The 26,244-nt window shown below is 37.2% G+C and overlaps 1 protein-coding gene across 1 annotated transcript in view; it reads left to right on the top strand.

Moving 5' to 3' along the window:
* Positions 1-26,244, top strand: part of LOC121863999 (acidic leucine-rich nuclear phosphoprotein 32 family member A-like) — a 46,693-nt gene that overhangs the window by 10,023 nt on the left and 10,426 nt on the right. The window contains exons 2-7 of the mRNA XM_042362875.1: positions 4,421-4,564; positions 7,937-8,056; positions 9,540-9,652; positions 9,852-9,889; positions 10,503-10,717; positions 16,341-16,413. Of these exons, the coding sequence (XP_042218809.1) occupies positions 4,421-4,564; positions 7,937-8,056; positions 9,540-9,652; positions 9,852-9,889; positions 10,503-10,717; positions 16,341-16,413 (703 nt within the window). The remainder of the gene's footprint in view (positions 1-4,420; positions 4,565-7,936; positions 8,057-9,539; positions 9,653-9,851; positions 9,890-10,502; positions 10,718-16,340; positions 16,414-26,244) is intronic.

The raw sequence follows: 26,244 nt of genomic DNA, 5'->3' as shown, positions 1-26,244 counted from the left end.
TAGTTGTATGCTAATACCTTAAGTGTTGATGGCAGATAGTATTGAAGAGATAGTTGAGAAATTTGAAAAATGGAAAGGTGAAATGGAGTAAAAAAAAGGGCCTGACAGTGAATATGACAAAATAAAAGTAATGGTTAGTGGTGGGAGTATAGGACCATTTGGAGAAAAATGGTAAATCACTTTGTGCTGTCTGTAAGAAAGTTGTTGGAAGCAATGTGCAGTGAGTGTCGAAGGTGGTACACAAGGGGTGTAAATGGCAGACTTTATATGAAGGTAATCATGTGGCCTTAAACAAGGCTGGAAAAACTCTACATTGGGTTTATTTCCCTGGACTGTTGAGTTCAGCTACTTGGCTGACATGATCAACACACACAAGCTATCTCAGTTGCAAGAATCAGAAGTGCCTGGAGGAAGTTTAGGGAGCTGTTAGCTTTATTGGTGGCAAGAGAACCTTCTCTTCATGCAAAAGGAAAGATGTATTCAGTGGTGTGAGAAGTGTGATGCTGCATGACAGTTAAAGAAGGTGACATACAGTACTGTCATGTGGGCCTAAGCAAACTGAAACGAGAGTGGCAAGGTGGATTTGTAATGTGATGTAGAAAGAAAGGAAGCCCTGATCCGAGGTGGGGGAGACGTGAGCCAAGAACATGGTGGAAACAAGAGGTGAGGATGGATGACAGTGGTAAAGAACCAGAGCAGATAGAGCAAGGTTATTGAGTGGGCAGAGAACAATGTGACAGGCCCAATCCCAAGAAGGAAACAAATGAGAAGATAAAAAAAGTTTTTTTTTTTTTTTTTCCATATCAACATTGGTTTGAATAAAAGATATTTAGGCAGCTATTTCATTGGTATGTCTACGGTTAATATCACATTCATATTTTTTAGCTTATTTGTCCATTGTAATTTATTGTTTAATTCCCATATACTGTATAATTACAGTACGTAATCATATATAGTTGCTGAAAGGAAATTATGTGTATTTATTGCGAAGAAACCTCACTTATATATATATATATATATATATATATATATATATATATATATATATATATATATATATATATATATATATATATATATATATATATATATATATATACATATAGCTAGACCCCGACTTACGACGGGGTTAGGGACCCAAATCCAGGTCGTAAGTCCGAATGGTCGTAAGTCCGACATAGATAAAAAAAAATTAATAATAAATCTACAATGAAATACAGTACAGTGAAAGTAATAAATAATGAGGAATGGATACAGTGTGACTGAGCACTTACCTTTAATGTAGTTAGCTGAATGCACATGGGGCCCCCATAATTTTCTAATTATACATGGAGACTACATTAACTGGAAACGTTTCGGTATAGAAAATGCGTGCGTCATTTGAAGAAGAAAAAAAAATGGTCACAACTGCGGCGGTCGTAAGTCGGGGTCTAGCTGTATATATAATTAATGCTATTGGTGTCATTGTGAATTCCCAAAGATCTCCTCTGCCAGTGTCATGTCCAGCCCCCAGAAGTTTGGTGTAGTCCAACTACTGTACAGAATATGATTCTTTCATGTAAATTACCGTATATACTCGTCTATAATTCTACCTCGTTTATGGGTCAACCCTGATTTTTTTACCAAGAAATCATTAAATTATGATATGCCTCGTTTATAGGTCGACCCAAGTTTTTGAGGGTAATGGAACAGCAAAAACCTTCAGTAAAAACACTCTACGTCCTATAACTGAGGGTCACCGTTCCCGAAACACCGAGCACCGAAGGCAAATTGTTTACCATTATTACGACACTTTACACTGACACGCAGGTAGTTTCAGCAAAAGTATTGTATATTTCCATTCAAGTATTTATTCAAGTCAATTAGGAGGGAATATTATTGTAATACAACAGGTTTTTTTAACTGAAAACCAATCGAAAAGCGATTACGATAACATCTTTTGAACAACGAAAGAAAGAGAAAATTGGTTGTTTTCATCATGGTTTTATCCCACTTTCCACTGTAATACGTATATGTCATTTCAGCAAAAATATTATATTTCCGTGAATGTATTATATCAAGCACAGTATGAATAGAATATCATTGTAATATAACTGTATTTTAACCGAAAACTATAAAAAAACGAGTAACATCTCTTGAACATCGGAGGGTTAGGTAAAGTCTTTTGTTTTCGTCATGTATTTTATCCTATTTTACATTGAAATACATCACGTTTCAGCAAAACTACTAGTATTTATTTCCGAGAATATATTAATTCAGGCACAGTTAAGGTAAAATATATTTGTGATGTAACAGTTTTTTAACTGAAAACGATTCGAAAAACACGTGTACCGTGATACTCAACAGCTGGTGGTGCGTCGTGCATCGTTGTAAACAATATGAGGTTGAGGTGGATTAACGGGTATTATATTAAGTGAAATATCGAAAAGGTTTTTATTACCTGTATTTTTTGTAGGTCAATGAGTACTGTGATACCGTATACGATATGATAAGTTAGCCTGTGCTGAGAACTTCAACATAGACTACTGAAAGCACGTTTTAAGGTAATTTAGCCTATTGTTAGTTGGTGAGCTTCATCTGCTGAAGGCACTGCACAGCTGTTCATTACTAATTGGTACATATTTTATGTTTCCATTGTTTACTGGCAGTAAATGGTAAATAATTTTCATGTCTGAAGCTAAAAGTTGCTCCTCGCCCTTCCCATCATGCACGGACTCAACCTAACAAAACTATTACCCATGTAGAGGTCGACCCCCAATTTTTTGCCTAAAAATTTGGTCTTAAAAACTCGAACTACACACGAGTATATACGGTACCGCCTTTCCTAACAAATGAGACGAGATGATTTTTACAATATGAGGATTCCATCTCCGGCTTTGGTTCAAGTTCAAAGCCAGTCTCTTGTCCTGTTCTTCCCTTTCATTGCTTTGTGTTTGCATATTCTAAGTTTTTCTTTCTCCACCAGGTACATTATAGGTTTCCTTGACAAGCTTTTAGTGATTTCCAAATGGGGGTCCCATAGTAGATAGTGTAAGTTTTCTTGGAATATTTCCAAGCTTTATACAGCATTATGTTATTAAAGTAGGATTGTGTTTCAGCTGCTTGGTGCTTTGTGTTTGACAAGGATGTGTCTCTCTCAACTTTGTTCTGTTCTAGTATACTTGTCTTATTTCTTAGGCTTCATCAAAACCCTGAGTCTGAATTATTGTTCATATGATGGAGGTCTTGAGCTTTCTTTAAAGATTGTTTTTGTTCAAGTTACAGTACTGTACTAAATTCACAGCTGGGGTACACAGCAGGAAGCAACATTATAGGCATCACATTATCAGTGGCATCCTATAATACATATCTAACATCCTCCCTGCAACTCTTTTTGTTCTAATACTGTATCTTATAACTCTTGAATGATTGTATGGTATCTGGGGAGCATGTAAGTTTAGATATCTGTAGTTCATAACAGTTGGAGCTCCTCTCTTAAGTTGAATACTGTGGGACACTCAGAACAGTCCTATGGTCATAAATGATATGAAATCCCATAGTGTAACAGAAATTGGACAGTGCCATGGTTACCTTTCCTGACCCTAAGGATCTTCTGTGAGGTTGCTGACACTGAAGTATAGTTTGTTGTTGTGGATTACATGTAAACAATGAGTGGGCTGAAATGATGCATCCTGCTTGCATGGCAAAGAGCCTGATAGCCTTCTGCGTTAAAGCAAATATCCGGCTTCTGTGTGTGCTTCCTTGAGACTTTGGTTACTAGGGAAATACTGTGTTATTATTAATTTTATAGGTAACAGCCACTATTTCAAGTGGTAAATTTAGCTGGATACATGATACAGGTCATTCAGTCCAGGCTCTCTTTCTCTCTCTTTCTCTCTTTTTTTTTTTATTTGTTTTTTCAATGGAATTTTAGCCAGTCCATCATTTAATGTAGTTAAACTCGCTCACTCCCTCTCTCTAAGCTATATTTGTCCCAAAGAAATTTGTCACCAAAGACTAGTCAGTATTGTGTTGTTTACTTAGAATATTAATTTTATGTACAGTACTTCCTCAGTGATCTTCCTTACATAAATTTGTTGCCTTATTTTCCCTTTTATTAATTTTCATCTGCAGTAAGTAATAAAATCTCCTACGGGTATGACCCCTCCTCCACCTTGAAGGCTTCTTAGACCATTCAAGAAAAACATATTTTCTCATATCAAGGCTCAATCTGCTCACACTCAACTCTATGGTCATTGGTAAGATTACTGTTAGTACTAATGTTAACCAAGTTTGTGACCTGAATTTTTTATTACTGAGAATTTTGTGCAGCTCCGGTAATATTTATTATAATTAGATAGACAGCTAAAGTTTTTCATACTTTCAGAATACTGTTTTTAGCTTCTTTGGCAGTGCTTGACATGACAATTGTTGCTTTCAGATTATGGAATTAAACTTGGACAACTGCAAGAGCACGTCCATTGTAGGTTTGACAGAGGAGTTTGAGAAGCTGGAGGTGTTGAGTCTCATCAATGTAGGCCTCACTTCCCTCAAGGGCTTTCCGGCTCTCCCCAATCTTCGCAAGGTGAGGAATTTGTCATACAGATTATTCTTCCCTGGTCAGTGTGTGGTAGTAGCTCAAACATTTCAAAATTTATTTGAAGCATTACTAATACAGATTTAGATGTTAAGCGCTGTTGTGTTAATTCCTATGTGGTGAAAGTACAGTATTATAAAGGTTGTGTTTTAACCTAACTGTGAATAGAAATATATTTAAATCGTACTTAACTTAGTGTACAGTTTTTATAATAATGTAGTGGACCTACTTTTTTATCATCTCAAATGTAGGTGCAGTATTGTGCATGTATCCTGGGTCAGTGATGTACCCCAAGTGGTGCAAAAAACCATCTTCTATACACAGAAGTGTAGAGTGGGCCACCAGCAGTACTGGTGTCTCACAAGGAATCCCCGTGGCTGCTTGTGTTTGATGCATGTGTCTGCCACACTGAGATGAGGTGGGGTGATTGGGTTCCTTGTGAAACAGTATCACTGGTGGCTGCGCACTCTACACTGGTGTGTTAAGCAGGCAGTTTTATGCCCCGCTTGGGGTACATCGCTGACCTGGGGTACACTTACATTTGTCAATCTTTGGGTCTAACAGTACAGTAACAAAATAGATAGCATTTATCAAATTCAGCCTTCAGATCTTCCTATTTATGTACAAAACAGTCTTGCAACCCTGGTGGCCTGTCAGTAATGCTTTATGCAGTTACATAGCGTAGTATACTGTACATTATTGCCCTGTGTTTGCAGGGACAGGGTTTTGTGGTTTAACCATTTATGAACAATTTGTGTTTGTAATTAGGTAACTAGACCTATCCCAACCTGACCTAAATCTCATATACCACCTAAGGTAACCAGATCTAATCTAACCCACCTGTTTGAGACAAGGCCATCAAACCTTCCATAAGAAATCATTGTACAGTACTGTACTATCTATGTATCAAGAGTTAGCAATTTTTCTTCATCACTAGTTGAGATTTGCCACAGACAACCAGCAGAAAGTGCTATTATTTTAAGCCTACTCATTAGTAGATCCAAATTAAGAAAGGATGCAACAGTTTTGAGAGAGTAAATTACAGTGAATGATGAGAGTTTATGTTGCTCAAGATTCCAGCCATCCGCATCAACTGGGAAAGAGATTTCTTGTGTATCATTGACATTCAGAGAAATATTGCTTTTGATATAATACTGGGTGAGTTATACTGGTGATAGGACAGGAGAGTGCATGACCATTCTTTAGGCCACCTATGCCTCCATACCAAATTTCAGCTCTTTCTTTAAACTGGCAATGCATAAAGAACATAAAAAACTCAGACAATGTATTTTATACAGTCCAATTCTTTTTATCTGTATGTGCCTACAAGAACATGCAATAATTAACGTTAGGTCAAAATTTTGTTCAGCAATACCTTGACTCACTGGGAAGAGGGAAGAACTGGGGATGGGTAGCCTGTGAGATGGCTACTCATGTTACCATTGTTACATGTAATGGAACTATAAAAGTTGTGGAATAATCATTACAAAACTGAAATGTGGCTTAGAAATAAAGAAAATATAATGTAAAACTATAAAATAAGAACGGGGCCCCCCAGGCCCCCCGTTGTGAGTCGTTTGACCTGTGCCCGGGTGGGCTAATTCCTGTAAAAAAAGGAAAAAGAAAAAGGGTACTGTGCTCGTATATGTGTAAAGTGAACGTGTGTGGAGACACTGGGCTGTAACTGCATCACCGACTTGCCAGCCACCCATGCTCCCTCTCTCTGATGTGACATTACGGCATACACACACTCGTGTCTCTTCAAGTCAGCTGGTTGCATGCCTAGCTAAGCTGTGTCGCATTGTTCAAAGGATGGTTTGAGTGTGGAAGAAGCTTCTTTTTTTTCTTTTCTTTTTTAATACATAAATATGTGCTTTTGTATTTTATGATATGCTATACTGTATATTAGTTTTATTGTTTAACATAGCATGACATTAGAGCCCAGCAAGCTTGTAAACAAAGCGGTTACAGTGCCACTGGTGGCAGACACAGGAACGAATAACTTCAGCTGCATTCGGATTGTTGCACTAAATTAAAATTCTAACCGAATGGGACCAAATGGGACAAAAGTTCAGATACCTAGAATATTCAGATAGAATTCTGATTAAAGGAATTGCAGTACAGTACAGTATACATAGAGGATTCAGATACAAGAAGAAACATAGACAGTGGATTTGAAACACATGTTCTTGAATGTCTGAGGTCTTCCCTGAGAAAAAAGGAAGGCCAGTATAAATGTAGGATATGCATTGAAAAGAATATGAACAAGTAATGTTTGGGTTTAAGCCACAGAATGAATGTTGTGTTTGTGTGCATAGCACAATATACACGACAGCCTCTTTCAAAGCTGTTACTGGTAGAAAATACTAATGCAAACAGATCTTTCCTTTGTTTCATTGAAGGTGTTCCTAGCAAGCCTCTCTGTGATAGACCACAATTGTATGTTTTTTTTTTTTTATTATAGATACAGTACAGTGACCCCTCGGTTAACGAACTCAATCCGTTCCAGAAGGTCGTTCGTTAACCGAAACCATTGTTTCAATGGGTTTTTGGGTAATTGGTTCCAGCTCACCGAAAATTTCCTAAATTCAACAAAAATGGTAGAAAAGTTCACTTACTTTGAGGTGTGTATGTAGAAGGCTCCTGGATGATGATGATGATGGGAATAAGAATGGGGGTGGAGGAGAAGGAAGAAGAGAAGGCATTGGGGTGGAAGAGAAGGAAGAAGAGAAGGCATTGGGGTGGAAGAGAAGTCACCCCATGGCACCATTTCACCCATAAAATTTTAGTTCTCTTGGTGTATTTCAAGATTATTTTCTTTAAATCAACACTGCACTGCATTATATATTGACAATATGTAAAATAAATTTCAAAATGACCAATAATTTGCTTGGAAACACAGAAAAAAAGCATTTAGTTGAAGAGAGTCTCAAGCAAGATGTTACCTCCACTGAAAACAGAGAGAGACTAACGCCTGTTTGCTGTGTTAAGAGGCTGGATGCCGCGCATTAAAATAGTCACTTTACCTTCAATTATGTTCAATAATTGTTAAAATGACTAAAAAATTGAATATTAAACTTATAAAATTATTGAATAGTATAAACTTCTTGATATTTACTAAAATAGTAAGGAATTTAAGCCCTAGAACCGATTAATGTATTGGCGGACTGATAATAAAGCTGGTTGCCCGGTCAGTGCAAGCAAAAACATGTTGAGGTCGGTTCGTAAGAAATTCGTTAACCGAATTTTTGTTCGTTAACCGAATTGAAGATCCTTATGGAAGGCAGTTCGTTAAACGAGGGGTCACTGTATATATGAATTCATTGGTCTATGGTCATCATTGCATTTTGTATTTCACAGTTGGAATTGAGTGACAACCGAATCTCTGGTGGGTTGAATGCCCTCACCTGCCTGCCAAAGTTAGCCTACCTGAACCTTTCTGGGAACAGGATTAAGGATTTGGAAACACTAGAACCTTTGGTGAGTGATCTTAATACTTCATCAGTTGAATCATTATCTTTTAAGCATTTTCATCCATAAGAAAAGTTTTATGAGTGTGCTTCATATACTTTTGTCAGTCAAATTAAGATTGTATAAACCTTAATGTTTTGCACAGGATATAAGTTAATATTTTTTGTTGATTGGCTCATACAAAATCTCTGCAGTAGGTTCATATAGCCCTTTGTCCTCTCCGTTCACTTAGGCAAAGCCTCTTCTGTAATGCCCACCTTGCACAATTCCTTGCATTTTTTCATAGACACACAAGTTCATTGATGTATTCTGCAGCCTGAAATGCCAATTTTTTAAAATTCCTTATCCCTTAGGCCCCGGGTGACGTTCCAGAACGTCCGCCAATTTTTTATTTTTTTATTTATTTATTTTATTTTGGGGAAGGTTGATTTTTTTCTCGATTTATCCCTGCTTTAGGTACTGCCAGCAGCATCCTAACCCGGGGGCTTAAGGGTTAACTAATTGCAGAAAAACTTATTCATAGTCCAACCTCATAGTTATATAGTTATCATTATCACTGGATAAATATCATTTTACAGCAACCCTTTGTGTATGGAGCTCCCTCTTCAGTTGAATAAAATTTTCTTGTTAGGAAAATAAAATATTAAAAGTGGCATCCCCATAGTGACTGGGTTAAAGGTCAACCTCATTGTCATGTGACAGTATTTGTTGTGAGTTCCTGGTACAACCTCTCGGATATAAAACTTATTTATGTGATGGACATTTCAGGAATTATTATTTGTTACTTTAGTATTTATTAAAGATTACAACAATATTTGTGGTTGTCTGCCGATACAGTACTGTATTTACTTTGTATATGATGTTTCTAAAATATGTCTCCTCCTGATGTAGGTAGGGGTGGGGTCAAGGTGGTGCTGCTTTCACAATCTGAAAACGAGCTAAATGTAATGAACAAACTAAACAAAGTGGAAGAGTTTTATTGGCCACAGTATTCATGTTTTGAGGATACTGTACTGTACACTTTTCGTTTGTGAATACAATTTTAATTATCATTTCAAAGTTTTATCTTTTCTTTGTGAAAATAGAAAGATAAAAAATAAATAATATTCAATACAAATATGAAGTGCATTCTTATAATTTTACTGCTGTAACAAATGTGTCCCACTATTTTGTTCCCTTTCCACATAAGGCCTGAAATGTTTAAATTTTTCTCTTGTTGCTTCCCACAACCTAGTAACTTGTCCATTCCCCAGATTACCTTTTGCTTTTCCTTAATTTTAACTCCAGCATTATAGGTACAAAATACAGTATTTTTTAATTCGTAACATTTAATAGGGCACAAGTTGATGCCTCAGATATTGGTGATCGATGACTTTGGGGGTAAACGTATTGGACGGCACTTACGCTTGGTGGGTTATTTTTTATCATTATCAGTAAATATGTTTTGTTATTCAGCATCCACTATAATTTGATTTCATTTTCCTGGATACAGAAGGACCTTAAGTCTCTGTTTAACTTGGACCTCTTCAACTGCGAGGTGGCACAGGTTGAGAACTACAGAGAAAAGATGTTCGCTCTCATCCCCTCTCTGGTCTACCTTGATGGGTGAGTTGATCCATTGCATTCACGTATTAGCGTGTAATATATTTCTAATTGGTAAATGTATGACCTTATAGCTTTGTATATTCCCCTTAAAATTTAGTTCATCCCATGGGTTAAATTTTTATTTTATTTATTTATTTTTTCTCCTATGCTAACAGTAAAACAGAATTTTCTAAAGTCAATAACAAAATATTTTCTACAGGTTTGATAAGGAGGATAATAGTGAAGAGGAGGAGGATGGTGAGTCTCTTTTGCTTTGCTTTTGGTGAATGTGTGTGTTTGTGTCTGTATGTGGGAACCATTTTGTTTTACCAGGCTCATTAGTAGCACTATTGTCTTGTGGGGAGAGTCGGAAATTGTTTGTTTTCATTATATACTCCTATATTCAACGTTCTTCACCACCAAGTTCACGAGAGGTGGATTTGCAAGCACCTTTGACTGTGGGTGGTTATAAATATTTAGGAATGGATCTTAAATTGGGTAAGGTACAGGCAGTAGTATAAGGAGAAGATGTTTGTAGTACAGTTACCCTGAATGAGAGGGAGGAGTGAAAATTATGAGAAAAACAAGTATCACTGTTTCTTGTAACAGACTGAAGACATGCAGTTTTTTATGGTATTGTTAAACAGGTTAATTGTTTCTAGATTACACTCAATGGTTTTTATAGGAGAATGATCACTTAATAGGAAAGTAGTGTTTTTGAAATAATTGGCAGAAATATTGGTCCTTTGATATTAATGGGAAGCTCATATTTTTTGTAATATTTATTAAGTTTGTTGGGGCGTGTTTTGTCAAGAAGGAATATAATAATTTTTTTTTTTTTTTTTTTTTCTTCCTCGTGTGTGTTTTGTAGGTGAGGAAGAAGAGGATGGTGTAGAGGTACTTGGTGAAGGTGAGAATGACGACGACTGCGTGGAGGTCTTGGAGGGTGATCACGAGCAGGATGATGAAGACATAGATGGAGAGGAAGAGGAGGAAATTGATGAGGAAGAGGTTGAAGAGGAGGAAGATGAGGATGAGGAGGAAGAAGATGTACCCTTGGATGCACTGTATAAGGAGTACAACCCAGTAAGTTTTGCACTTTTTATGTGTTACGATATGTATAGTATTCAAATATAGCTGTACAGTACCCATAAAGCACAGGTTCAAGACACAATTACATACCAAACAGGTCTTGGTGTATACATTGGGCTTTGCCATATTGTTCATAAACTTAAGTATACTCCTAGTCGGGTTGGAATGCTGTATCCTGTAGCTTGACTTTAGTGCTGCATTTGACCTTGTTATTTTCAGCCTGTTAGCCCACTTTTGCACCCCCACACACACACACACACACACACACACACACAGAAAAAACCTGTCTTTTTTCCTTAAATGTATACTTATCAATAATAAGTTCACACATTAATCACTTTATGAACTGCTTTTAGTCTCTGAGCAAGTACTTAGCTTGTATCAACTCTCAACTTTAGTTATTCCTTGGTTATCACGCCTAATTGGGACCGCGCCGAGTGCGTGATAACGAAAAACGCGATAATAAAAGTACAGAACCTATGGGATTTATTCTAATTGGTTCCAGGCACCCAAGACCCAACCCCAATTTTCCCATTTTACGACCATTTAGACCCACTAAAGATATAGATAATGTTATGCTAAGTATCAGAAACACACATAGGCATGGCTAGATTTATTACAAAGTGATGAAAAGGGTACGCCCAATACTGTAGTCCACAAAACATGTAGCTATGCTTTCTTTATTTGAGTCCCCTGTCTGAGGAGTCCGTTTTTTCATCGCTTCAGGACACCTGAGTCCTCCGTTTTCTCTCAATCTTAGAGTGCACCCGAGACTTCGTTATTCCTTAGTAATGACACAGAATTTTAAATTGCAACTGGGGGTGCAATTGTTGAGGCAACTAGATATGTTTGATTACAGCAAATGTGTTATTGTCAATTTGTAGGTGAAAGATTTTATCCTCAATAGATGTAGGTGAAGCAAATGGGTCAAAACACCTGGAGGCAACTGCGTGATAACGAAATTCTTGGCTTGAAAAATGCACTATAACAGCAGTTGTGAAGATTTTGATGGAGGCGCCATAACGAAAATCGCGATAACCAAGTGGGCTATGACCAAGGGATGACTGTACTGTACAATGAATTTACCTGATCCTTCATTAGTCTAGTAACCTTCACCTTTGCTTCATTTCATAATTCTTATGTCCATTTAGAATCAGACGTAACCCTTACATGAAGAGAAAGCTACCTAATATGCTTAAGTCATGTTACAACATAATATTACAGGAATTCTTATCTGGAACTGACTCCCCAAGCTATGAGCTGCTTTTACTTTCAATGAGTAGCCATGATACAGGCTGTATCTATTGCCCATATGCTTTGGCTACCATATTTTTCGGCGTGGAAGACGCACCCTGGTTTGGAAATGATTTTTTTTTTTTTTTTTTTTTTTTTTTTTTTTTTCTTCTTTCTTTTACGAATATTAGCCCACCTGGGCACAGGTCACTGACCCACATCGGGGCCCAGGGGGCGAAAATGTAATAATAATAATAATAATAATAAAGAACCATAAAGAAATACGAAAATAAAAAAAAATCGAGTGAGAAACAATATATGTACAGTATGCTGTGTTGTCATAGTAAGAGAAACAATTGAGACCCTGCAATTGTGTGTAAATGTGGCAGAAAGTCAGTTCAGCAACCTGGGACTTGGTCACAATTTTTGTGATGCCATATGGCAGCAGGGTCTACCAATATCTTCCCAGGCAGTAGTACCTCCCTGTTTGGTAGCTGTCAACTACCAACACCAGTGAAACCGTTGCTTGATAGTTATACAGCCCTTTTGGCACAAGTATACACACCTCTTTGAATATCATCACTTAGAATTACTTATCAGTCGTCATTTTCATCAATTTAAAAAACAAAAATTTAAGAAGGTGAAATTTTTAATACAGCACTCATTTTATACACCTGGTCACCTCAGCATCTTGGGGGCTGTAGTGTTTACATTCTTTCTCTTGTTTTTGTCGGTATGACAACGACGGGAAATATTTTCCAACAGTAGAAGGTAAGCAAATGTAAACATGTATATCAATGTCTAAATAAAACAAAAAATCTTTATTTAAAAACAAGAAAATAAAAGTAAAAAGCAACTCGTTGTTTGCAAAACCAGTGACTGATTGGTTCTACATAATTATAAAACTGAAGAAAATAAGACCCTGTTTGTAGCTGTAGTAAAATTAATGTAGAAAACTTAGTATGGTTGTTTTAAGTAATGTTATTTAACGTTAATAAATGGAACAATTGAAGTAGCTAACAATTAATGGTAAAAAAAAAGTGAGATTGCGTATGTAAGTGAGCACATGTTTAAACATATCGTCATTACTCTACGTAAGAATATGAAAGCAACACTTATTTACTGTGCATATATATTTTAATTAAAGTTTTTGAATTAAAAAAAATTCTACCCACCAGTGGTGGTAAAGTTTAAAACATATGGACAGCCAATGTTGTTGTTGTGTGTGTTTTGACTTGGATGACGAAGTTGTAGTTAAATTTGGAAGATTTTAATTTTGTGGGGTTTTTACAGTCTAAATGGGTCTCCAAATATGAGAGCCTACTGTAAATAGGTGTCCAAATATGCGAGCCTACAAATAAAGAAACAAACATTCCTGCACTTTGAGACCAGCAGACAACCTTTAGCAACTCCTCAATACATGGCGCTGCCGCACCACTGCCATTAGTAAACAGACCACACAGCAGCAAGGGTTTATTTTTATTTTTCAATATATCAACAATATTAGTTAAATCAATAGTTTTATAGTACTGTATAGAGAATACTTGTAATTGTTAAGTACTGTAATGAGGTAACAGTCTTTGTAAGGGGCTGATTTCAAAAACCTCTGCTACAACTCATCGACTAGTGTCCTGGAAAACGCATGTTAATTTTCGAGGTACAGTATATTTTTGTCATAAAAAGTGCGTATTTTAAGCCGAAAAATACGGTACCCTTTGGCAACCTGACAAGTGAGCGAGGGTGCCTGACAGCCCTATGGAGTAGCTTTCTAACTAACCCTTAGGCCCCAGGTGACGTTCCAGAGCATCCGCCTATTTTCCCATCATTATTTTTAAAGTTGATTTTTCTCGCTTTATCCCTGCAGGGGGGGGGGAGGGGTACTGTAAATTTACCTGGCTCTGAGATGCAACCTTGTACTGCTGGCTTTTCTGTACAAAACTCCTCACGTGTAAATAGATAAATATATGACTGAAAATAAATCATAAATTTTAAATGTTTGTAAACTTTTCTGCATGGAAGCAAGCTGTCAGGAGCAGCCCACAGTGGTTCACCTAACATGGGTGGGGTGACCTAAACGTGAGGCTTGGGAAAGTGTTAAATGTGTGTGCATTGGGGGGGGGGGCATCGGGTCAGACCGAGTTAGGAGGGCATGGGGCTAACGCAGTTTAAGAACCACTGCCCTATAAGGGCTTTATGAAGCCTAAATTCCAATTGTTCCATTGTTTCCCTTGGCTTTATTCCCCTGTCAGGATCACAAGAAACTTAGGCCAGGTTTATGCAGACACTCAAAATTAAATACTGTACGGTCTCTGTATATGCAGTATTGCACTACAGTGGTCCCTCGGTTAACGAACACAATTCGTTCCAGAAGGTTGCTCGTTAACCGAAACCATTGTTTCAATGGGTTTTTGGGTAATTGGTTCCAGCTCACCGAAAATTGCCTAAAGTCAACAAAAAAGGGAGTAAAGTACACTTACTTTGAGGTGTGTATGTAGAAGACTCCTGGATGATGATGATGATGGGAATTAGAATCGGGGTGGAGGAGAAGGGAGAAGAGAAGGCATTGGGGTGGAGGAGAAGGGAGAAGAGAAGGCATTGGGGTGGAGGAGAAGGGAGAAGAGAAGTCACCCCATGGCACCATTTCACCCATAAAATTTTAGTTCACTTGGTGTAATTCAAGATTATTTTCTTTAAATCAACACTGCACTGCATTATATATTGTCAATATGTAAAATAAATTTCAAAATGACCAATAATTTGACTGGAAACACAGAAAAAAAGCGTTTATGTTGAAGAGAGTCTGAAGCAAGATGTTACCTCCACTAAAAAGACACAGAGACTGACGCTTGTATGGTTTGTTGACAGGCTGTTTGGCTCGCTAAAAACTAGTTTCCCTGTACTTAAATTATGTTAAATAATTGTTAAAATTACTAAAAAAATTAATATAAGACTTAAAATCATTGAATAGTACAAACTTCTTGATATTTACTAGAATAGTAAGGAATTTAAGCCTTAGAACCAATTACTGTATTGGCAGACTAATACAACAGCTAGTGAGCAAGCGAAAACATGTTGAGGGGCGCTCGTAAGGAATTTGTTAATCGAGGGAATGCTCGTTAACCGAAGTGAAGAATCTTATGGAAGGTAATTTGTTAACTGAAATTTCGTTAACCGAGGGACCACTGTATATAATTCTTTTAATATTTCTTGCCCCTACATGTAATGTGTGGGATTCTTTCTACATGTAATGTGTGGGATTCTTTGCCCAGCACTTTCATTGGGGTTCTTAGTCTTTAAAAGTAGGGTAAATATGTATTTTTTTTTTTTTTAACGGTCCTTTGAATTTTAAAATTTTTACCTTATGTGATTGCATGAACCAATTTTGTGATCCAGTGCCTAAACAATTCATACAGTGCTTATATGTACAGTGGGGTATGCTATAACGAACGTAATTGGTTCCAGAACCTCGTTCGTTATAGGATTAATCCGTTCCAGGCCCCCAAATACAACCACCTAACACTGAAAAAATTCTGTGGAAAATGTAAAAAATACGGTACTTTATCTTACCTTAGTGTTATTCAGCATGCAGGTACCCCTAAACACTGGCACATCACTATCACTTCCACTGGGAGTCTTGGCTTTAAGGTCCTCAAACAATTGTCTGGCCTTCTCACAAATTATAGCTTCACTAATGTTACCACCTGCCATTTCTTTCTCCTTTATCCACACTAAGAGTAAATTTTCCATCTCTTCAATCACATTACACTTTGCTTTGCTAAGTCTAAAGATTCCCTTAGCCACTTGCACAGTTTTTAACTCCTCTTTATTCTTCAAAATCGTACATATAGTCGATTTAGCCATCCCATATTCATCACTAAGTTTCGCAATGCTTCTTCCATTCTCACGTTTCTTTATAATTTCTTTCTTAGTTTCAAGGGTTATTAGCTTTCTCACTCGCTTTGGACGACTCATTGTTACAATTGTATACTTGTATAACAAAATAGTTATACAAATAACGCGAATTTCCACATCAAAAGACGAAATTTCAACAATAACAGTGGTGCACTAGCTACACAATGAGACAAAGATGGCGCCTGACGCTCTTGTTGTGGGTCGCGGTACAACAATATTCATGCGCCAGGTGAAATAGTCCCGTATTCATCCGCGTTCGTTGTAGGAGTTGCGTTCGTTATAGCATTCTCAATTTTATAGGTAAAACCGTTCGTTATAGGAATATTCGTAGTAGGATCCGTTCGTTATAGCATACCCCACTGTAATAATAATGTCATTTATATTTTTAAATCAATAGTTACATAGGCACCAGTTATTATTGAAGTGTATGATGATAAATACTGTACTGTTATTGACTTGGTTTGTTCCTCAGGTGGGTGATGATGATTATGAGGCAGCCGAAGGAGAGGATGATGATGATGTTGTTCTCGAGGAAGAGGAAGACGGTAAGACCCCCTTCTTTTCAATTACAGTGTATACGTAAAGTCGTCTCTTGTAACTGTTGACAGAGGCATTCCAGGCAGTAGGCAGCTACCAAACAGGGAGGTACTACAGCCTGGGAAGATATTGGAAGCATAATGTGTTGTCTAATGGTAGACCCTGCTGCTATATGGCATTGCAAAAATTGTGACCAAGTCCCAGGTTGCTCATCTGACTTTCTGCCTCATTTACACACAATTGCAGGGTCTCAATTGTTTCTCTTGCTATTGACAACACAACATACATATATCGTTTCTCACTAATGATCTTTTTTTTTTTATTATCTTAATTGTTCCTTATTATTATTATAATTATTATTATTGCAGTGTTTTCATTATTATTATTATCATCATTATTATTTTATTTTTATTTTTGTATTTTTTATTATAAATTTTACTTATCTGAATTATTATTATTATTATTATTATTATTGTTGTTGTTGTTGTTGTTATTGCGTTTTCGCCCCCTGGGCCCTGATGTGGGTCGGTGACCTGTGTCCGGATGGGCTAATACCCGTAAAAAAAAAAAAAGACCTATTGACCACGGGTGTACATACAAAGAGTAGAAAAAATTTCATTCTGTGCAAATTGGTGTAAATTACAGTAGTTCCTTGTCCAGTGCATGTCTACACAAATCTGTTTACTTGCAAGAAATTGTGACACTCATCTCCCCAATACATAAGCAAACCTTCTTACATGTAATTTGTTACTTGGCTGCCATTTCAAATTTAATGCACACCAAACCACATGCAGTCTGCCTCCCTCATACACTGGGCAATAACCTGTATAAATATGGCACAATACCCTGGCTAAATTTAGTGCAATAGGCTATCTAAATAAAGTACAATATCTTGGCTTAACCAGCTTAATAACTTGTCTTAACTAGGCACAATAATCTAACTAAATTCGGTCCAATAACCTAATTAAATGGAACTCGCAAGTCTATAACTTTTGCTCCAGGTTGGTATTCTTATCAATCCTTGAATCACTTGGTCAAGGAATGTGGGTTAATGCATCACCTTGCTCTGTTGTAAGGTAACTTCATTTAGCTTTGCTCCTTCCTCGTCCTCGAGCAGTGTCAGCTCAGCCAACCAGAGCCTCGTGAGTCAATTCCTCTGCATAAAGGTTAGGCAGCTCCACCACATCAGTTTCTTCAAAATCTTAAAATCCCACAATTTGCCAAAGTTGATTATGTGTGCCATTTCTGTTCACATGTTTCTTGGATGAAGAAAGTGTTAGGGATATTATATACTATATATGTATTATCATCAACACGTTTTATAGCCATTTGCCATGCTTAAGTGTGTTAACCATGATTACCTGACAGCAACTTTCCATGCTGCTTGGTCTCTGACAGTCTCTTGTCTGGTTCTTAACTCTAAATGTCATTTTTTATAATCTCTCTTCCTTTCCTCACATTATTCTTGGCCTATCCCTGGTTCTCCTCCCTTCCACATTTAGGCTCCTGCACCTCTTAACCCAATTGATCTCTCATTTTCACCACATACCCAAACTTTCAATACTCAGCTGCCCTCTTAACTGAACTGGGCCTATTGTTATTCAGTGTCACATTGCACATCCACCTCACTATTCTCTTCATCTCGTTCGATCCTGCTTATGTCATCCCTTTTAACTGCCCATATTTCCTTCCCATACAACAGCAGACTTCTCACTCTAGCTGCATACATTCTGTTTCACATTGAGGGATGGTCTTCTTGCTATCAAAACAGGCAGAAGCTCCTTAAATTTCCTCCATCCATTTCTGACTCTTGCAAACGAGTAGACTTCTGCACCCGCACCGGCACTGTTCATGCCATCCAGGTAACAGAAATCAGCACAGTCCAGAGACATATCCCCAATGTTGAGTTTCTCCAGCCTTTCTGTGGGTACATAGTTAACTTCTTATAAACATTCAAAGTCACTAACATTCTGCAGTCTGTGATATATATATATATATATATATATATATATATATATATATATATATATATATATATATATATATATATATATATATATATAAAATAATAATAATAATAAACGGTTTATTGAAAAAGTTTGCAGCCCGAAGGCTGAAAATATACATTGGACATAAATGACTTATTACATACATTGGTGGTTTAACAAAAGCCTTCATTAGAGAAAGGTGAAGGAACATATAGTGAACATACAGATTAATGTTTACACACGTAGATCATGTGAGCTGAGGTGTTGAACAGCAGACACGTAATGTAGTAACTCCCTCACAGATGGTGTTATGAGGGGCATCACGTGGAGTACTAGTTCCCTCACAGGTGGTGCTGTGAGGGGCCTGATGTGGTGTAGTAACTCCCTCACAGATGGTGTATGAGGGGCCTGATGTGGTGTAGTAATTCCCTCACAGGTGGTGTATGAGGGGCCTGATGTGGTGTAGTAATTCCCTCACAGATGGTGTATGAGGGGCCTGATGTGGTGTAGTAATTCTCTCACAGATGGTGTATGAGGGGCCTGATGTGGTGTAGTAATTCTCTCACAGATGGTGTATGAGGGGCCTGATGTGGTGTAGTAATTCTCTCACAGATGGTGTATGAGGGGCATCACATGATGCTGTAGCAACTCATTCACTACGTGGTGTCGTAGCATCATGGGGACACCACTTGATCTGTTGTCACAGGACTTCACTCACTCAAGTGGGTGAGGTGTGGTCCCAGGCCTCTCTATCATGGCATCTCAGGGGAATTATCACTGGGTACCTGGGACCTCACTGTGTGAAGGTTAGCATGGGTAAGACTCAACTGCCAAATTGTTTTTCACTGACTTAAGCACTGTTCACCACTATTCAACACTGGTTCCATTCCTTTCCCAAATGAAATAGTAACTTCTGGCGAGAACTTGTTGATATTCCGGTGGGGAGGAGGGTTCAGGGGAGGGAGTTGGTATGGGCCAACATAGCAGTTGACGTGGCTGCTGCTGAGCAGCGCCAGGTGCGTCTGACCCGTCTTGACCCGTCGGTGGTCTGTGTGTGTGTGCTGATAACCACAAGGAAAGAAGAAAACACGAAATGTTTTCTTCTTTCCTTGTGGTTATCAGCATATACCTGGATCATGCGCACCCACAGTGATTTACTTGCATATATATATATATATATATATATATATATATATATATATATATATATATATATATATATATATATATATATACAGTAAGGTATGCTATAGTCTAGTGGTTCTAGGAACATTGTTATAGCACTAGATTAGTTATAGGATTAATCCGTTCCAGGCCCCAAATATAAACCACTTAACACTGAAAAATGTAATATAAAATTGTAAATTGTAAAAAAGTGCATAAATATGCATCTAAACCCCTGAAATAAAGAATATCATTAATATTTGTAATAAAAAACAATAAATTAGTAAAAAAAAATTTTTTAAATAATGTTAGATTGTAGGAGTTTAGTTTAGATTTATAGCATTCTCAAGTTTATAGGTAAAACCGTTAGATTATTAGATATTTGTAGTAGAATCCGTTAGATTTATAGCATACCCACTGTATATATATATATATATATATATATATATATATATATATATATATATATATATATATATATATATATATATATATATATATATATATATATATATATATATATATATATAGTTAGCAGTCCATTTGAACAGAGGTCCTGCATTAAGTGAAAACGTTAAGTGAATAACAGAACATATGGGATTAATTCCAATAGAACCCAGCCCGACCCCCAAACTCCACTTTTTTGACGACAAATAACTATGTTGTAGTAAAAATAACATCTTAATTTTATGATGGTACATGCACAATTAATACTTAAGAAATAGAGAAACAGTCGCCAAGTTAATGTCCATTCAAATAATGGACTCAACTCCTCCTCTTCTCACACTACACTCACTGGCTCTTCCCTCTGAGAAATTTTGAAACCAGGTATAGTAATAAATAATTCCTCAAACTAAAGTTAGGATAATATAATTGACATTGCTGGATTCTTGTAAGACCAGGAATATTTTGAATATAAATGTCATATATTTTTCACAAAAGATAACATATTTACTCAGAATAAACTTTTCATCTAAAATTTGTATGTCTAATGCAAAATCTATGATGTTTATATTCAAATGATCAGCAAATTGTGAATTCCAGCAATGTAAATTATATTCTGGCGGGATAATTTGTATAGATTTTATGAGCTAAAACAAATATCTTCAGTTAATAAAAAAAAATAATTCTTCAGGGGTAACAGATGGTCGGTCGGTCGGTCCTCCCTCCCCACCCCCACCAACCGTCCCAAGGAGATGTGTGGGATAACCACTAAATTTTAATAAATAATACCTCAAACTAAAGTTAGGATAATATAATTGACATTGCTGGATTCATGTAAGACCAGGAATATTTTGAATATAAATGTCATATATTTTGGACAAAAGATAACATAATTACCTAGAGAACAATTTTTATCTAAAATTGTATGTTTAATAAAATATGTTGTTTTATATTCAAAATGATCACCAAATTATAAATTCCAGCAATGTAAATTATATTCTGGCTAGGTAATTTGTATGAATTTATGAGCTAAAACAGGCAGTCAGGCAGGGTGGCGGGTGGGGGTGGTCTGAATCTAAAATAAGCTCTCGAGCGGACACTCACCGTATAGTAAAAATGCGCGTTAAGTGAAAGTTCAGCTTTGGCAAGGCACGGTATATCTTAGCGTTAAGTGGCGTTAAGCGGTGTCTGTTATATATATATATATATATACACACACACACACACACACACACACACACACACACACACACACATATATACAGTCTCTCCTCGACTTACGACGGGGTTAGGGACGCAATTCCATGTCGTAAATCAAATTGGTCATAAGTCGAAAATGCGAAAATAATACATAGAAAATCTAAAATGGGTGTCTCTTTTTCTTCTCAGCACCACAAAACTCTCACTTTTAAGCATGCCAGCCATTTTAAATGGAATTACAGACGAAAATTTTGTCATTACACAGCTCAATCACTAATGTCAGGACTCGAAAATACGTAATTTGAAAAAATTTTGGTACGACTGCGGTGGTCGTAAGTCGGATAGGTCATAAGTCGAGGAGTGGCTGTATATATATATATATATATACAGTGGTCCCTCGGTTAACGAGCACAATCCGTTCCAGCAGGTTACTCGTTAACCGAAAAACTCGTTAACCGAAACCATTGTTTCAATGGGTTTTTGGGTAATTGGTTCCAGCTCACCGAAAATTGCCTAAATTCAACAAAAAGGGTAGAAAAGTACACTTACTTTGAGGTGTGTATGTAGAAGGCTCCTGGATGATGATGATGGGAATTAGAATGGGGGTGGAGGAGAAGGAAGAAGAGAAGGCATTGGGGTGGAAGAGAAGTCACCCCATGGCACCATTTCACCCATAAAATTTTAGTTCTCTTGGTGTATTTCAAGATTATTTTCTTTAAATCAACATTGCACTGCATTATATATTGTCAATATGTAAAATATATTTCAAAATGACCAATAATTTGCTTGGAAACAGAAAAAAAGCATTTAGTTGAAGAGTCTCAAGCAAGATGTTACCTCCACTGAAAACAGAGAGAGACTAACTCGACTAATACTACAGCCAGGACCGCCAAATGCGTGCTTTAAACATGTTGAAGCTAGTCAGAAAATACCAAGAATCTGAGGGGATTGCCTGCAACTAAAGTTAAGAATCTTATTTGAAGGTAAATCGTTAACCTAAGGACCACTGTATATATATGTACTGTACATACAGTAATCCCGTGTTTTTCGCGGGAATTACGTTCCTGAAACCCCCGCGAAAAGCCAAAACCGCGAATACTCTTTTAGGAATCACTGTACCTGTGGCCACCAAACAGCTCAGGTAGGTCATGCACTTAACCACGCCATGCTCTCCACTCACGGCCCAGTGGTCACACTGATCACTGATGCAATGTAACGGCATTTACTAACATCATTATTTTGAAACTAATCATATTGTAGTATAATAATGGAAAAACGTAAACACAGTTATATACCAAATAATTTTATTTACACGTAAATAAAAAAATTTATATTTCGTTGAGGTCGGCAACACCCGCATTGCCAGCCTCTCCCTACTGTCCTGGCGTCTGCCCACCCTCATGCAGTCACGCCAGCCAGCCAGTCCTCTTCCACCCACATTCCTCCACTTGAAGACTTGTATTCTGACAAGACACAAATGAATTGTCAGTCTTCACCACATCTCGAGCCATAGCTCATTCCACCTCTGAGCTTGTCCAATAAAAGTTTTTTTCCGTTAAGGTCATCACTATTCTTGATCTCTTGGTCACTTCAGAGTCTTTGCTAGTAATATTTGCCTTGGATGAGGCTGGCTTACGTCCAAGAGCCATGTGGAATGCACGTGGGAGGACAAACAGAAGAGGTAATCACAGTAGCGTTTATAGTACGGTAGGCACGTGTGGACTGAGGCTTCTCGGAGCAGCGGGTGTCTGAGGCAGGAAAGGGTGGCGTCTGTTTGCCACACCGCACAGGGGAATATTGAAAATGGTGCAAAATTTAAATTATTGTTTTTAAAGGATATATATATATATATATATATATATATATATATATATATATATATATATATATATATATATATATATATATATACACACACACACACACAGTGGTCCCTCGGTTAATGAACACAATTCGTTCCAGAAGGTCGTTCATTAACCAAAAATATCGTTAACCGAAACCATTGTTTCAATGGGATTTTGGGTAATTGGTTCCAGCTCACCGAAAATTACATACAAACTAAAAATAAATGCAGTAAAGTACACTTACTTTGAGGTGTGCATGTAGAAGGCTCCTGGTTGATGATGATGATGGGAATTAGAAGTGGGGATGGAGGAGAAGGGAGAAGAGAAGGCATTGGGGTGGAAGAGAAGTCACCCCATGCTTCATGTTGCCATTTCACCCATAAAATTTTAGTTCACTTGGTGTCATTCAAGATTATATATTGTCAATATGTAAAATATACTTCAGAATGACCAATAATTGTACTGTAAAAACGTAAAAACAGTTTATGTTCAAGAGTCTCGAGCAAGATGCTTCCTCCACTGAGTAGGGACACACAGTGACGCCATTTTGGGTGAGTCAAGTGGCTGTTTGGTGCGCTAAAAACTAGTTCCCTGTACTTCCATTATGTTAAATAATTGTTAAAATTACTAAAAATTTTAATATAAAACTTTTAAAGTTATTGAATAGTACAACCTTCTTGATATTTACTCAAATGGTAACGAATACTACAGTTGGTGAGCAGCCGAAAGCAAGCGAAAACATGTTGGGAAAAATTCGTAAGGAATTTGTTAACCGAAGTGAAGAATCTTATGGAAGCTAATTCGTTTACCAAAATTTCGTTAACCGAGGGATCACTGTGTGTGTGTGTGTGTGTGTGTATATATATATATATATATATATATATATATATATATATATATATATATATATATATATATATATATATATATATATATATATATATATGTAACCGGTCGGAATTTGCTGGACTTTAATTTCTCACTAGACTTGGGGTTTATTAAAGATTATTAGATGGTAATTGCAGTGGAAGCGCCCCTTTGAGAGAAATCCCGAACCAGCACAAGAACACTTAAATTTACTAAACAAAATGAATTGTCCATGACCCGTGGAAGGATAGCGTCTGTGACTGGGATGAATGAGACACACTGTAAAATTTAGACACTTATATTCCCTCCAACACTACAGACACAATCAAATAATGGTACACCAATATGCACACCTCTTAACCTGAACTTAAAGCACTACTCTGGGGAATAAAGGTTATACATGATATTGAAAATATTAGAAATTCAGACAATGCCTCATTAGACAACAATAAATTTAAAGTATTAAGAAATGTTGCTTGCACACATGAAACAGGCCTTAAGGGCTTTCAACAAAATAATATCAATCACTGAGAAGATTTTATAAAAAAATAGGAAATCAATAACTACAATGAATAGGCCTTAAGGGCACTCAACAAAATGATATCCAGCACTGAGAAAATGGTATAAAAAATAGAACTTATTAACTCCACCCTGAGTAGGCCTTCAGGGCACTCAGCAAAATTATATTACCCCAACAGATACACACCTCCTAACCTAACTTAAACACTACTCTGGGGAACAAGGGTTATACCTGAGATTGAAATTATAAGGAAATATTAAATGCACACAGCATACATTAGTAACTGAAAAAATAGTATTAAGTACACACAAAAATATTATCACTATTATTAAGAAGTTACTGAGTCCACCAATACCCGTGAACCATGCTTCCTAACCTAACACATAGATTCCACCTGCACTCCGTAGTTTTTTAAGGCACAACCAACAGGCACCTGTAGTTTAAGGCCCAAACCAGCCTTTCTCAACCTTGGAAATGTACCTCTAAGTTCCACTGGACTCTTGGTCCCAGTGTGTGACCCTGTATCACTCAGCTGGCTTCACTTTACCCCCAGTACATCCATGAAACGGAAGGGAGTGAGCCACTCAGACCTTGTACAGTTGAGAGAAGCTTTAGCTTCCCGGTAGTAAAAGGTTTTCACTAAGCTGCTTGAAGATATGTGGTATTGTGAGCCGAGGTAGAGGAGAGTTGATGACCCCAAACGATCGTCACGTCGTTAGTTGGGCACCTAGACAGCTGGGTTCACTCCAACTCTCACCATACTCAACAGGTGGCTCAAACCCAGGTCAGTGGATGGTCATACAGCTCGCTTCACCACTCGTGTCTCATACCGCCAGTGGATGTTATCATACCGCGATGAGTCTACAGAACCCTGAAAAACCCGGGCTGTTAGCTATTGTCTCACATCACCGTTTGTTCCTACCGCCCTATCAAGCTTTGTCTGAGATTGAATAAAACTTACTTGTTAATACTGATGTTAAATAAACGAAGGAACCAGGTCACGCGATCCGTCTCTCCTGGGTACAGCACAGAGGTGGTCCTTGACCTCTCTCACCGCTCCCCAGCCACGCTTGCTCACTGGTTCACGCTTTCCAGGAGTGACTTATTTACCAGACGATTAACAGCTTAATTAGGACGTACGCAACATTTTCAGACTGGGAAACGATCTATAATTATTTTCAATTTAATAACTGATATTTAATTTCATGATTCGCGTCCCTATTAATTCGGTAAATTACATTTAATATCATATAGGCCTAGTTCCACAAACTCTCGCTACGTACGAGAGCGCGGTCTTCCCTCAGACGACCATGAACTCAGTCTCTCCAATGGCGCGGCGTTTGAAATTACACTGAATTTCTGAATATTACACACACACACACACACATACATACACATATATATATATATATATATATATATATATATATATATATATATATATATATATATATATATATATATATATATATATATATATATATATATATATATATTCCCCGACTTACGACTGCTTGGACTTACGTCCATCGGTACTTACGACCTGCTCTGACCTTACGACCGTCGGGACTTATGACCGCCGCAGTTGTGACCAATTTTTTATTTATTTTTTTCAAAATGATGTCCGGATTTTCTATACCGAAACGTTTCCAGTTAATGTAGTCTTCATGTATAATAAGAAAATTATGGGGGCCCCGTGTGCATTCAGCTGACTACATTAACCCTTTGGATGCGACATGCGGGTAAACCCGCCCAAAATATTATATTAATTAAATGCGACAAGCGGGGATATCCCACGGCCTTGAAAAAACT

The sequence above is a fragment of the Homarus americanus genome, unplaced genomic scaffold (genome assembly GCF_018991925.1).
Source record: "Homarus americanus isolate GMGI-L3 unplaced genomic scaffold, GMGI_Hamer_2.0 scaffold39209, whole genome shotgun sequence".
Classification (NCBI taxonomy): Eukaryota; Metazoa; Arthropoda; class Malacostraca; order Decapoda; family Nephropidae; genus Homarus; species Homarus americanus.
This window is presented reverse-complemented; position numbering and strand designations above follow the sequence as displayed.